At 53.1% G+C, this 15,133-nt stretch overlaps 1 protein-coding gene across 5 annotated transcripts in view; it reads right to left on the reverse strand.

The window, feature by feature from the left end:
• CAMK2A (calcium/calmodulin dependent protein kinase II alpha) overlaps positions 1–15,133 on the reverse strand; it is a 61,118-nt gene that overhangs the window by 29,758 nt on the left and 16,227 nt on the right. For 3 of the 5 annotated variants that reach the window (XM_040497690.1, XM_040497681.1, XM_040497695.1), the window contains exons 3-6: positions 10,056–10,115; positions 3,448–3,502; positions 2,519–2,584; positions 2,326–2,398 (exon numbers count right to left, since the gene is read on the reverse strand). In XM_040497690.1, coding sequence (XP_040353624.1) covers positions 2,326–2,398; positions 2,519–2,584; positions 3,448–3,502; positions 10,056–10,115 — 254 coding nt within the window. Of the gene's footprint in view, positions 1–2,325; positions 2,399–2,518; positions 2,585–3,447; positions 3,503–10,055; positions 10,116–10,206; positions 10,625–15,133 lie in introns of those variants that run through there. The other 2 variants (XM_040497672.1, XM_040497663.1) reach the window with 1 other exon arrangement.

Genomic DNA, 15,133 nt, shown 5'->3' on the forward strand with positions numbered 1-15,133 from the left:
AAAAAAAATTTTTTTTTTAAATAAAAAAAAAAAAAAAAAAAAAAAAAAGAAAGTGAGTTTCTTACCACTACATCACCCGCACCTAAGACAGGGGACAGCGCAGAGCAGACACTTAATAAGTATTTGGCATATGTATGAAGGTGAGGAAACCAAGGCTCGGAGAAGTTAAGTGACTTGGCCAAGAGCACACAGCTGATAAGTTATAGAGCCAGAATCGACGCAAAGTCAGGCGCTAGAGCTGTTTTTAACCACTCTAGGCTGAGAGAGCGCCTCATATATGCTGCCTGGCCTCTGGGCCCCCAAGGCTGCTGTCTTCTGCTGGGTCTGGAGAGGAGGAGATGCCCCTACACAGGACAGAGGGAAGTGGAAGTGAATCCTGCAGTTAGATAGCCCTCGCTTCTGACCCGGGTCCACCATTTCTATGCCGTGGAACTTGGGCAAGTCGTGTCAATCCTGAGCTTTAGTTTCCTCTCAGAAAAATGGATCAAGCCCAGCTCACGGAGCGGTGTGCGGATTAATCCGTGTAGAGCCCTTGGCAGTGGCCTACAGCGTGTGGTTGATGAGCATTAGCACTCCCAGTTTCTGCTTGGGGTGGGCTGGGGGCGTGGGCTCCGAGTCCCCGGAGACAGCTGGTTTCCTCTGACCCCCTTCCCCACTGGAACTTCCGAGGGGTCCCACCTCTGACCTTCCACTGACCAAAGTTAGGCGGGACCCAAACAAATATAGCTCCATCCGTCCCTCGTTAAGGCCTCTTTTATCCTCTGGCGACTGCGTTCCCAAAGTGTCCTGGGCCTTGGTAGCTGTCCTGCCCTGATTTGATGAATATGCCACTAATTAATCTATGCAGAGTGGCCTAAATTTGCTCTGCCTCTCCTCCTTTCTCCTCCTGTGCAGGGGCTGTAGCTATAATGGGAACAGGCCCTCTGGGAGAACTGCCCTGCAGTCTGGCAGGACCCTCTGGGAGTGCACACCCACCTGTGGGTGTAGACTGATAGACTAGGAGCTCACGGGAGCTCAGCTGAGAAACCATGGACTGCTCGTGATAGAAGTGGGCAGGGGCTCAGGTCAGAGCACTGCATCCCAAAGAGGGACCTGGGTCCCACTGGAGGACGCCCAGGGAGGGCGCCCAGAGAGGGCGCCCAGGATGAAGAGGGCCTGGAAATCCTGTCCTGCCTGGGAATGGAGGAGAACAGCCTGCGGAAGATTTAGGAGGTACAACAAAGCTGCCCAAGGGTCTCTGGGCTGCTCCAAGCTGGAGGCTTGATCTGTGTGACCCCAAAGGGTAGAACTGGGGTTCACAGACAAAACTCCCACAGCAGGAAAGGTTGAAGGAGCATTTCCCAGTGGTTCAAGGGGGGATACCCCATAAGAAGCAAGTTCAGAGTCACCGAAGGCCAAACGCAGAGGTTCAAAGGCACCTAGAAGGAACTACTGTAGAAGCAGGAACTGCATTGAGGGGCTTTTTGGCCCAGGCCACTGCAGGCACAGGATCTGGGGTCAGAAGGCCAGGGCTCCAGTCCTAGCCCAGACACAGCTGAACTGCGTATTCTTGGGCAGGTCCCTTAGACACTCTAAGCTTCAGTTTCCTGTTCTGCAAACTGGGGATACCAACCGAGGTAACCAGCCTCGATGCCATGAGGCTCAGCAGAGGAGAGCTAGGAGTCTGTGCCGACCAGGCAAGGCTATGTGGCTCGGCCAACCCTAGACTGCACATCTGCTTAGGTCTGTCCATCTTCCCATTCAGGTGGGAAGAGGAAGGACTCTGAGGCCCCCGAGACCTGTTTTTCTTCTCCCCCCACCTGCCAGAGACCCAGAAACAAGAATGACAATGTGTCCGAGCACCAGACACTGTGCTGTCTCCTTTGACATCCTCAGCAACCCTGTGCAGAGGTTGCTATGGCAACCCCGCTGTAAGGAAGCTGAGGCCTTGAGGCTAGAGGGTGGCCTAGCTGGGCCTTGGACCCCTTCGTAGCCAGCACTGTCAGTCTAACTACATCTTACCCGGTCTGGCCCAAGGCACATGGGGCGAGGAGTCAGGACACTGAATCCTGAGCCTAGATACTCCTCCCTGAGCCCAATTTCCTGATCTGAACAGTGGCGTCTATATTCCCCACCCAGCCCAACTCAGGGGATTCTGGGGGCTCCTGGGTGGCTCAGCCAGTTAAGCGTCCAACCCTTGATTTCAGCTCAGGTCATGATCTCATGGTTCAGGAGTTCGAGCCCCGCGTCGGGTTCTGCACAGAGGCTGTTTGGGATTCTCTCTCTCTCTCCCTGTCTCTCTCTGCCCCTCCCTGGGTGAGCTGCACCCCCAGGTGGGTCGCTCACCTTCAGGTCCCGGTGCACCACACCCATCTGGTGGCAGTGCAGCACGGCCTCCAGGATCTGCTGGATACAGTGACTGGGGAGAGAGAGGAAGGGGTCACGGTGTGAACGCAGGCCTCTCCCGGAAAGCTGGAAAGGCAGGGAGGGAGGCCCCCTTGGCCCCAGGCACCATCGCCAGGCTGCACATGGCACTCACCTGGCATCAGCCTCACTGTAATACTCCCGGGCCACGATGTCCTCAAACAGCTCCCCACCAGTAACCCTGGGGAGACAGGCACAAAGTCACCCTCCCACAAAGGCCCCAGGTGTTGCCTCTTCCGGAAGAGTCTCCAGGAAGCTAAGGACGGGACCCAGGGACCTCAGAACCTCAGCCCAAAGGGAGGAACCCCAGGGGTGTCTCCTGTTGGAACCCTCTTCCTGGCTTCTAGCCCACCCGTCCACCAACTCCCCTCCCCTCCGCCACCTGCCCTTCTCTCCCACTGGGTCCAGGCTGCACTTAGGACAGGGATGGGACACTCAGAACATATCACTCAGGGTCATCAGGCTCCTGGAAGCCCAAGGACTGGGTTTTGTTGCTGTTATTGTTTGTTTGTTTGTTTGTTTGTTTAGTAAACTTGATTTTTTTCGAGGAACTTTAGGCACACCGCGAAACTGAGGCACAGAGATTTCCCACACACCCACACATGCAGAACCTCCCCCACTATTAACTGGTTTTTTTTTTACGGACGGGACCAGTGCCTTCACTGAAGTTTCTCTGCCAACCCAAGAACCTATCATCTCATTATTGTTTTTCCTTCCATTGACTGGCTTTAAGAACTCCACAATGACTCCAAAAGGAAATTTTCTATCGCCACCAGACATGCAAAGCCAGCATCACTGGCCACAAACAGAAGCAAAATGAAAGCTGTGCCGAGGAGAGGAACGGGTATGTGTCGCCTTTTCAGGGAACCCCACCCGCACTGCTTGGGTGGCGGGCCTACCACATTTGGGAAACTTCGGCCTCAGAAGAGGGAATTCAGCCCAGCCTGGGAGCATTTGGGAATCGGGCCGAGGGACCCAACCAGGTCACCCTGGCTCCGGCTGCCCCCCTACCCCTTGTACAGCCCGGGGTGGGCCCAAACTCACAGGTCGAAGATCAGGTAATGGTGTCCCTCCTCAGAGATGCTGTCGTGGAGCCGGACTGTGGGAGGGGCCCAGGCAGCCAGTTAACCCAGAAGCACTGCTTCCTGCCCCCTCCTGCCCTCTCCCCTCCCCTCCCCCGCCCCCCAACAGCCAACATGCCAATTTCTCAGTCACTGAGCACAAGCTAGGTAACAGGTGCTTTGACAAACGAAGTAAAGGATGGCTCACTGACTTCGGGCATCATCAGAAGAGGCCCGGGTTTAAAGGTGAAAGACCCCTCCCCGCTTTGGTGAGAGTTTGACCCCTTTCTTCCCCCAACGCTTAGCTTCTTGCAGGGCGAGGTGGCATCGTCGAATCAGCCCGTGGCTCAAATCTCTGCCACTTCTCAGCTGTGTGACTTCAGGCAAGTTGTTACACCTTTCTGAGCCTCTCTTTTCTTGCCCGGACAATGAGAATGAAACTTCTGGACCCTCAGGCTTGTTGTGAGAATTCCATGAGGCACCCAGCCGGTGTTCAACCAATGCGGCCCTGAGTGCCTAACCCCACTGTGTATCCAGGTCTGAGATAAGAGAGCTGGGGGGTGTGGGGGACAGTGGTCCCTGAGTGTGAGCATGCTGAGAAACTCATCTCTTCCTACCTCATTTACCAAGAACGGGGGCAAGGCTCCCAGAAGCCCAGAGCTCCCTAAATTACCCCCTGAGATTCTAGAAGGAAGGGCCCGAGGCCTGGGGTTGACTCTAGGGGGCTGCACCCTGCCCACCAACTGCATTTTCTCCCAGGACAGCTTCACATCCTTCCCTGAGCCACAGCCTAAAAATGTCCCCAGAGCGGGGTGCGGGCTCAGAGAATTAAGATACATCGCACAACGGAAAATTACACAGCTGTTAAAATAATACGGCAGTTATGTATCCACTGGTTCAGAATCATCTCTGAATTATGTTGTTTGGCAAAAAAGCAAAGCGCAAAACAGCGTGCGTGGTACTTTTTATAAAAGATGTATTTAAGCCTGTCTGTGACATAAGCCTCTCTGGAAGGATACAGAGAAGTGGGCACTGGGGTACCTTGGGAAAGGGAATCGGGAGAGCAGGGGTTGTGAGTTGTTGAGACTATTTTTTCACTGTGAGCCCTAGTGCCATCTGAATTCTTGCCATGGGCATGTATTTCTGACTCAATATTGAGTCCCCTAAATGGCTTAAGACTCTCCTATCTGCACATAAAGTTTGGAGAAGCAGGATCAAAAACACAAGAGTGGGTGTCTGCTATGGGGGAGGGGAGAATGTGACCAGAGATGGAGGAGGAAGGGAACACAAGTTTATTATTTTTTTTAAAGATTTATTTATTTAGGTAATCTCTACACTGAACGTGGGGCTCAAGTTCACAACCCCGAGACCAGGAGTCACACACTCCACCGACTGAGCCAGGCAGGAACCTCAGGCATGCAAATTTAATTAAAAAAATTTTTTTAATTCCTAAATGATGATATGTGTTTATAAATGACAGAAAGAGGGGCGCCTGGGTGGCTCAATCGGCTAAGCATCCGACTTCGGCTCAGGTCATGATCTCAGGTTTGTGGGTTCGAGCCCTGCGTCGGGCTCTGTGCTGACAGCCTGGAGCCTGCTTCGGATTCCGTGTCTCCCTCTGTCTCTGCCCCTCCCCCACTCATGCTCTGTCTCTCTCTCAAGAACATTAAAAAATCTCTTAAATAAATAAATGACTGAAAGATGTGTTAAACATATGTTTATTTTGCTCTTAACTAAGCTCTACGCTCAACTTGGGCTTGAATTCACAACCCCGAGATCAAGACTCGCATGCCCTACTGGCCGAGCCAGGCAGGCGCCCCTGTTTGTAGTATATTTCAAAGCAAAAACAAGAAGCAGGTTGCCTTCAAGTACATATTATGTGATCCGGCTTTAATTTCTTCTCAACATTTTATTATAAAAAATTTCAAACACACACTCACGTGAACACCCGTGTACCCCCCACTTGGGTTCTATCATTAATCTTATACTTGCTTCACTACGTTTCTACCCATTCCTCTACCTATTAACCTGTTTCCATTTTTTAAGGCATTTCAAAGCAAAGGTAGGCTCGGTTTTTGAAATGTCTGTGTGCAGTGAAAAGAGCATCCTGTATATTCTGTGTGCAGAATCTGGCAACTCCGTATTGGTGCCCTGGCCAGGTCCCCTTTGGTAAGATGGGGTCGCCATCCTGCAGCTGCCAGGGGGGTTAGCTGCTAACAGCTCACATTGACCCCCTTCTCTGGAGAACTCCCCACTGCCTACAGAGCCACCTTGTGTACAAAGTTACCTGCAGCATTCAGCCAAGGACTGACTACTGTGGGAGGGCAGGGTCAGTGCAAAGGGGCAGTCTCCTTGCTTTAAGGAGGGACAACCCCAAGACAGGATTTATGTTCCAGTGTGTACGCCATACACACACCTGGAATCGGGTCAAAGTTAGACTTGACCTGAGGCCACACCCTTGCTCAATTTCTTCCCTTTTTCCATCGTGCTTCACCCAATTCCTTGCAGGCCTTCCATGGGAACACACCCTCGATAGATCACGAGAACCTGAATCCCTGCCTCAGGCTCCGCTTCTAAGAAACCTGACCTGAGATAATATGTATAGAAATACTCTCAGGTCATGATCTCACGGTCCGTGAGTTCGAGCCCCGCGTCAGGCTCTGTGCTGACAGCTCAGAGCCTGGAGCCTGTTTCAGATTCTGTGTCTCCCTCTCTCTCTGACCCTCCCCCGTCATACTCTGTCTTTCTCTGTCTCAAAAATAAATAAACATTAAAAAAAAATTAAAAAAAAAAAGAAATACTCGAGAAGGTACAGACATCATACATCATATGGAAACATGTATCATACAAAGTTAGCATTGATAGTGTAACAAGATAAAGTTTTTAAAAAGACCCTTTCCTTGGGGAGTAGACTCCTTATTGCCTACTCGGTTCCTGGCAGGCATGTGTGTTTTTAACTTCTCTTTCCTGAGCATGAGAAGCTCTGAGAAGCCAACCTGCAGTCAGAACCATCTCAGAATGGGCTTTTAGAACCGGGTCAAGAGGCATTTGAGAGGAGCTCCAAGAAGGCTGGGCTCCTTGATCTACCCTCTGACCGGAAGCCTCAGCCCCTTTAGAGAAGATTCTCAGGTTTCAGAGAAATGGACAAAATTGGGGGAGGGGGAGGGTCCTTCAGCATTGACTCTAGCTCAGATGGTACTTTTATGCTGATTTAAAAGGCTGCCCCTCTAAGAAGCCAGGCGACAGGAACACAGGCTGGATTCTAGCCCCCACCTGCATGAGGGCACTGGCGTTAGTCCCTGAGAGGAGGTGCCATCATAGCTACGAACCCAGGAGACAAGACACATCGAACCTCCCCTCCCATCCGTGAAGGCTACCCTGAGAAAAAAAAAAAAAACTGAGTCCAAAGCCAAAGAGGAAAGGAAATTTTCAAGAGCCGCCGCAGGGTGTGAAAGGGTCTCACCACCTGGTAGAGATTGACATGACTGTGGTCGTTGAGTTATGCTGTCAGTTTTTGACTTTTTAGAAATATTGTCATAGATCAAATAGATCTGTAACCTAGTTTTCATTTGTGTAGCTGAGCTCATGAATTTCTGACATGCCTTTCATATTTCCAACAGTTACCAGTTTTTTTCTTGGAAATTAGAGGCTGGTGCTTCTTACCTATCCAATGCCCCCTGACAACACATTCCTGATGTCCACATGGGAAGCTAAAGAGAACGGCTGGGAAGCTAAAGAGAACAGCTGGGAACCTGGGCTCTGGAGTCAATCTTGCTGGGCTCACCTCCCAGCACTGCCTCTTATAAGCTGTGCAGCTTTGGGCAAATTAGGTAACCTCTCTGATCCTCCTTTCCTACCAGTAGTGGTAACACTACTGGCCTGCTTTGGAAGTTAATCGATGATACTTGTAAAGCCCTCAATACAGTGCCCGGCACAGGGAAGAATCTTGATAAATGAAAACACCATCATCTTCATTATCCACCAGCCCCCCTTCTGTTGCCCACCCAAATCACTTGTGAAACTCTAAGGTTGTCCCCTACTCCCTGGGATGGTATTACCACATCAGCAGGTGGTAATACAGAGTGTAGGGCACTGTCCCATGTGCATGGCACAGTTGGGCCGCCCTGTGCTAAGCCACGGCCTCCCTGACCTGGTCCCCTTGGGGCTGGGCACCGGCCACACATGGGCAGCAGCCAGTAAGCATGGCTAGAGACACCAAGCAGGCTGGCTAGGACTCAATCTAGCGTCTCCAGGCACGGACTTGCCTCGTGGGTTTTGCATCCACGGCTGTACCTCTTTGCATTTCTTTGGGCAGATTATAATCTATAATCTATTTAGAAGTGAGATATTTGGAGGCTCAGGAAGTAGCACCCTTCAGGGCCCTTCCAGCCCTAAGATAGCTCGGGTTCTTCCCCCGCGTCTTCCTGGTCTGGGCCTCAGCTCGGCTCTCCACTTCCCTGTGTATCAGCCACCCCCGCCCCTTCCTTTCCCCCTCCCCACCCCCATCCTCACTTCTTCCGCACATCCTCCACCCCTAGCAGAGGCCTTGGCACACGGTGGGGCCTCGGATGCCCTTGCTATCAGGTGAAGGGAGGAAGGAGTAAATGATTCAAAGATGACAACGATATTAGAGGTGACAGCCATCATTTCTGAGACTTCCCCATGTGCCAGGCTTGTGCTAAGTGCTTTACTTGCACTTTCTCATTTAACCCTCCAACAGTTGTAGAGGGTGGATATCATGATTACCCTCACAGAGGAGGATACCGAGGGTCAGAGAAGTTCAGAGCCTGCCCACACTCACACACCCAGTGAACAGCGGAGCTGGGATTTGACCCCACGTGTAAACCCCGTTCTCTTCACCGCCATGTTAAATATAGGGCCCCAAACTGTTGACCAAACACCTGGATGGCTCAGAGGAATGAGAATCGTGTGGAGGTTACATTTTCGGGTAAGGTGGTTTTGTGGAAAGGTGTGGCCTGAGGAAAAAGGGGAGCAGTCTCATGATAATACAGCAGTTACCTCGGGACTATCACTGGGCTATGCTCTATCTAATCATCACAACCCTATGAGGTGGGTATCATTTCCATTTTCCGGCTGAGAAAACCGAGCTTCAGAGTGGTTAAGCAATATGTCCGGGGTCACACAGCAATTAAGCAGCAAACCCAGGATTTCAGCTGCAGTCTGTCAGCCCCAGAGCCCATGACTACTGCTCCCCATGCACAGCTGGGAATGAGAGGGGGAAGGAGGTGCAAGGAGGAGGCAGCGTTGACCTGAGACAGCTGCAGCACACCCCCTTACACACACCCTTACACACACACACACACACACACACACACACACACCACCTCCTTCCCCTGGGGCTGACAGGCTTTCTCAGAACCGTGGGACTTTATCGTCAGAGATCACTCACAATCCTGCCCGTCATACAGCTGGGGAGGTGGAGGCCCCGCCCAGGCAGGAGCCGGCCTAGGGCTGCACAGTGAGTCTGCAAGCAGGTCGGGGATCGGGGGTCCAACCAGCCTCGCTCCCCACCAGCTGCCTTGCTGCCCCTCTTCTGATTCTGGCCCTGGAGCCTCTGGCTGCTGTTTGCACGGCTCTGCTCCCCTTCCCTGGGCACAGGGAAGGGGAGGTGCCTTTTGGGTATAAATGCCAGATGGAGATGCTTCTCTCCAGCAGGAGAGTTAACCCTTGGGGCTCTGGGCACAGAGAGATGCTTCCTCCCCACGGGCGAAGGCGTGGCGGCTGTCAGAGTTGGAATGTTCCTCAGAGAGCACCTAGGCCTTAGTCCTCAAAGCGTGGTCTGGGAACCAGCAGCCTCGGCATCGCCTCGGAGCGTGTTAGAAACGCAAAACCTTGCCCCCCGCCCCCAAACCCACTGAACCAGAATCTACCTTTTAACAAGATGCCCAGATGATCCAGAGGGTGCTTCCTTGTGAAGTTGGGGAGGAAAGTGGCTCAGAGAGGGAGGGGCTCCCACCCAAGGTCACACAGCCATTCCCTGACAGAACTCCATCTAGAATCTGCACTGCCTCCCCACGCCCCACCCCCAGCCGCCCAACTCAGAACCACGATGGGCAGAGATGCAGCCCCCCAATCATGTAAGGGAGAGGGGGGAGGCCAGCCAGTGACATGTGGTCTAGGCCCGGCCTCTCCTGGTGACCTGGGCTCAGTCTACCCCGGGACCGGGGCCACCTTGGAGCCTGCCTCTGGGGGGCAAGCAGGCGGCTGGGCTAGGCAGGCGGCCCGGCCACAGTGCCAGGCTGACTCAGCATGGGGCAGGTTTGGGGAGTGGGGCGTGCTGGTCAAGGCCAAGCCTGGCCTATTTTCGTCTCTCTCAGAGCTTCGGGAGTTTTCCTGCAACAGCTTTTCCGAAGGAGGCTGCCGGCAGCTGCGTGGGCTGGGAGGAAGGGCCCCTTCTTCACCTTCCCCTCAACCAAGCTGGTCTCTGAGAAACGCGGAAACCATTAAAGGTACCCCCTTTCCCAAAACGGGGGCCATGATGCCCAGAGAAGAGAGCAGCTGCCCTCCCAGCCCCCAAACAGCCACCAGGCCGGGTGCCACCCACACCCCTCCCCCCTCCCCGCAGCTCACCGATGTTGGGGTGCTTCAACAGGCGGCAGATGCGGGCTTCACGCTCCAGCTTCTGATGGTCTGAAACACAGATGCCCAGGTAAGTCCCGGGTGAGGGAGGAACCTTCCCCCACTCCATCTCTGCCTCTTCACGGCCTCTTATGATCTGCACCTGCCAGGGCAGCCCCTGGGCCCCGCCTGGAGAAGCTCGCCTCTCTGGCAGGGGCCCTGGGTCCTCCAGGAAGGCAGCGGGATGCAGCAGAAGGGGGAGAGACCAGGTTGCAGTGCCTCAGAAGTCCCTTCCTCTCTCTGGGCCTTGGTTCCCGGGGGCTCTCAACTGAGGTGCCTCCCAGAGCCACAACCAGGAGCCCCGGAACGGCCCCCCAGGGCAGGCCCCTGCCCCGCCCCCAGCCTTGCCCCTCCCACGGGGCTCCAGCTGGGATTGAACCACTGACAGGCACTCCTCCAGACCCACCCTGCACAACCCTCTCCCTTGGGCTTGGGGCCTTCACCCGTGTGGTTCTCTCAGCTTGGAACTTTCCCTTCCAACCTCCCGCCCGGCCATCATTGGCCATCACTCGTTCATCCCACCTGTCTTCAGATACACTTTCTCCTAGCAGCCTGTCCTGACTGCCAGGCTGGTAGGGGCCCCTCCTCTGGGTTCTCAGGGCCCCTGGACAACACGTCCTACCTTGTCTCATGGACCGGGACCTTGTCTCGTGCCCTTAAGGGCAAAAACTTGGTCTCTGTTGTACCCTGGCATCTACCCAAATGCCTGGCACATAGTAGGTGCTCGAGAAATAATTGAAGTAAAGAATAAACCATTGAATGGAGAACCTTTCTAAAGGAGTCTGTATTTGCTCTGCAGGAGAAGAACCGTATTAATTTGCAGAGGCCACCCCCCCTTACAGGGGACTCCGGACCAGGGACACAGAGAGCCCCAAAGAGTCTGCAGTACAGAACCTGCATGTGACAGCATCGGGGCTTACCCAGAGCTCTTGTACCTGCTTTCCAGGACTTTTGTCCAAACCCCCAGGGAGAGAGGACTTGTTCAGAATCTGGCCCCTCTCCCCCCGCATAGTCACTGACTCTGGGACTGCTGGGAACAATCATACCCATGACCCCCTTCCATCCCCCCAACGACCCTGTGCTGTGGGCATCCCTGTCCCCATTTTATGCATGTCTCCATCTCCTTTTGGGTGCTTTCCTCACAGTTCAGTAGTTGATGCCTTAATTTAAAACAACAACGACAACAACAACAAAAAGGGAGGCGGTAGCAAATCTACAAGATTTACTATGTGCCCCGTGCTGTGCAGGGCACTTTTTTTTTTTTTAATTTTTTTTTTTTTTACATGTATTTATTTTTGAGACAGAGAGAGACAGAGCATGAACAGGGGAGGGGCAGAGAGAGAGGGAGACACAGAATCTGAAGCAGGCTCCAGGCTCTGAGCTGTCAGCCCAGAGCCCGACGCGGGGCTCGAACTCACGGACCGTGAGATCATGGCCTGAGCCGAAGTCGGCGCTGAACCGACCAAGCCACCCAGGCGCCCCTACAGGGCACTTTTATATGCATCTCAAGTGCTTACAACCGCCCTTTGAGGGAGGTGCTGTTACGTTCTGGCTTTACAGAGGAGGAGACAGAGGAACAGGGACGTTAAATACCTGGCTCAGAATCACAACTGTGGTGATCAGTGGAGCCACACTTTGTACCCAGGCAGGCAGACTCCGGGGAGGAGCTTTAAAACCCTGTACTATACTGTTCTCTGCACCCTGACTCATTGCCACCACCTCCACCTGCCCCCAATTTCTGAATGGGAAAATCGAGGCCCATGCCAGGGAACTCACGCAGATACTCAGAGGCAGAGCCAGGACTAGAACCCAGTCCCTGAATAGCCCCTTCAGGGCAGGCAGGCACCAAGGAAGATTATAAGGATGAAGCAAGTCCCAGCTCTTGTCCCCAGGCAGCCAGCTCCGCTTTCCCCTGCCTCTTTATTAGAGCAATCACTATTAGAGCAATCACAGCCGTCCTCCATGGGCTGCAGAAGCCAAGATCAATACTGAAATGTGGCTTTTTCATCAGCAAAGCAATTAAGTCCAATCCTGTTTCCATAGAGCGTAAGCTCAGCTCCCCAGCTGAAGGTGGACTACAGGCTGGGGGAGGGGAGGTTGTGCACACTGGGGGGCTTCCCCTGGCCCCCCGTGCTTCCCAGCCTCCTTTCATATCTTCCAGGGCGGGGGCAGGCCGATTCCCACACAGAAGAGGGGGATGCCCAGATCACACCGCATTGCAACTTCCAGCGCTAGAAGCATTAATTTGTTGAATTTACGTAAACATATAGGTTTTCCAATGGTTTTCGTAACTGTGAAATGCTTTTATTTTCTAACATTCCTCGAAGAATGTAGGGACTGTGTTTCTCTTGACCTCTGAGGACTTGCTCTGTTATGTAGGTAAGGAAACTGAGGCCCAGTGATGAAAAGGGCAATCCCTTTATCAAAATCACTCGGGGGCGCCTGGGTGGCTCAGTCGGTTAAGCGTCTGACTTTAGCTCAGATCACGACCTCATGGTTCATGGGTTCAGGCCCCGCATCGGGTTCTTTGCTGGAGGCTCAGAGCCTGGAGCCTGCTTTGGATTCTGTCTTGGGCTCTCTCTGCCCCTCCCCTGCTTGTGCTCTGTCTTTCTGTCTCTAAAATGAGTAAACATTTAAAAAAAAATTTTTTTTTTTGAATCACTCAGTAGGGTGGTCAAGCCTTCTTAGTACTCAGAGCTTTGAGGAACTGCTCCTGGATGCTGTCCCTAATGCAGCCAATAGTCCTTGGCAGCGAAGAACCTCTTATTAAAATATGAATTAGTTGCTGTCTCTTCCTGGCTTCAAACCCGTCAACAGTCCCTAGTGTACTTATAATCCAAACTCCTCACCACAACCAGCCAGACCCTGCTGGGTCCTGCCTCATCTCGGCCTTGGAGCTTCAGCCACAGTGGCCGCCTCCTTTCTGACCTCAGGCACACCAAGCCCCTTCCCACCCCCGGGTCTTTGCATTCGCCCCGTGCCTTCTGCCTAGAATGCTCTTCTCCTGGGTCTTCTCATGGCTGCCTCCGTCTCCCCTGGCAGGTCTAGCACAACGTCACCTCTTCAGAGGTGCCTTTTCTGAGTGTCCCCTTGCCCCATCACTTTCCCACTGCCCTGTCTTCTTTATAACACTCCTTGCTACCTGAAGTTATCCAGTTTATTTATATGTTCAGTGTTATTTTCAGTCTTCCCCCTTAGAAAATGGGTGCGGTGAGAGCAAGACCTTGTCTGTCAGTCGCTGCCGTGCTCCCGGGGCCCAGAGCCACTAAGCAGCTTGTCCAAAGTCCCATAGCTAAGAAATGGCAGCGCTGGGATTTCAGCCCATGTTAATAATTACTATACTATATATCGCCTCCCATTCTTATAATTAATTAATTGACAAATCAATCCATCCAGCTCAATATAGTCCCACAATGGTGAAGCCTCCTGCCCAGGTACATGGAAGGATTAGCCCCAATGCCCACTACAATACCTTGTGAACCTTCTCCCCCACTCCCTAGGGGCAGACCTCCAGGGTGTTGGGGTTAAGGGGTCCTACCTTGCCCAGGAGCTGGGCAGGCAAGGGTGAGTGGAAGTAAGGTTCAGGGTGAGGTTCCTGGGGCCAGATAGCACCAGAAGGGCAGGGCAAGACAGAGCAGGGCATGGGGGCAGGCTGGAAGTCTGTGCCTGCAGAGGGGGTGGGCTCCAGCAGGCAGGTGGGCAGCGGGACTCTGGCCGGAGGCACAGGACAAGAACCAGGGGGGAAAAATAGACTTCAGAGTCTTGCAAGAGGAGATGCCCCCACCCTCTGTAGGGCCTCAACAGGGTTCCTGATCCTGGGGGGGTTAGAGAAATGACCCTAAGGAGCAACAGTGCCAGGCAGGGGTGGGGGGTAAGATGAGGAAGACGGGAGAGATGTGTCTTACTGCCTACTTCCCATCACGGACCTCAGGGGTAGCCTGAATGAGTTCATGCCGCGTCCTGGGACTGGTCGCCAGGGAGCCAAGGAAGTGACCCCGAGCACTCGGATAGAGAGTGGGTACTGTGAAGGTGTCTGTACCCCAGTCAGTCTCCCCTGGCTGTGCCAGCCACATCCATGTGCCCAGCGTGCCCTAAAATGTTTATGAATTTTTCTTCTTCTTTTTTTTTTTTAATGCTTATTTATTTATTTTTGAGAGAGAGAGGGAAACAGAGGATCCCAAGCATGGTCAACACAGAGCCCGACATGGGGCTCGAGCTCACGAACTGCGAGACCGTGCCCTGGGCCAAAATCACGAGTCGGCTGCTTACCCGACTGAGCCACCCAGGCGCCCCTAATGACTTTTTTCTGTGTGCTGGGTGAGGCTGGGGCTAGGAAGCATCTGGAGCCCCCGGCAGGGAGTTCTCGCCGGGCATATACTAGCTATCATCACTGCTGATAGGAGTCTGGGCCTCACCTACTGAATCCAACCCTCCAGGGTAGAAATAGGGCAGCTGCATTTTTTTAACCGCTCCCAAGGGGATTCAGCAGGGCTTGGGACAGGCAAAATTTGTACTTTCTGTTCCATGTCTTTATGGCTCCTTGGAACCGTTTATACTATAAGTATCTTATTTAAAAGAGTAGTTTTGGGGCGCCTGGGTGGCTCAGTGGGTTAAGCGTCCAACTCTCGATTTCAGCTCAGGTCATGATCTCATCGTCCGTGAGTCTGAGCCCCATGTCGGGCTTAGCGCTGACAAGGAGCCTGCTTGAGGTTCTCTCTCTCCTCTCTCTCCCTGCCTCTCCCCTGCGCTCTTTCTCTCTCACTCTCAAAATAAATAAACATTTCTTTTTTTAAAAGAGTAGTTTTAGGGGCGCCTGGGTGGCGCAGTCGGTTAAGCGTCCGACTTCAGCCAGGTCACGATCTCGCGGTCCGTGAGTTCGAGCCCCGCATCAGGCTCTGGACTGATGGCTCAGAGCCTGGAGCCTGTTTCCGATTCTGTGTCTCCCTCTCTCTCTCTGCCCCTCCCCCGTTCATGCTCTGTCTCTCTGTGTCCCAAAAATAAATAAACGTTGAAAAAAAAAATTTTTTTAA

The sequence above is a fragment of the Herpailurus yagouaroundi genome, unplaced genomic scaffold (genome assembly GCF_014898765.1).
Source record: "Herpailurus yagouaroundi ecotype Mexico unplaced genomic scaffold, PumYag 29, whole genome shotgun sequence".
NCBI lineage: Eukaryota > Metazoa > Chordata > Mammalia > Carnivora > Felidae > Herpailurus > Herpailurus yagouaroundi.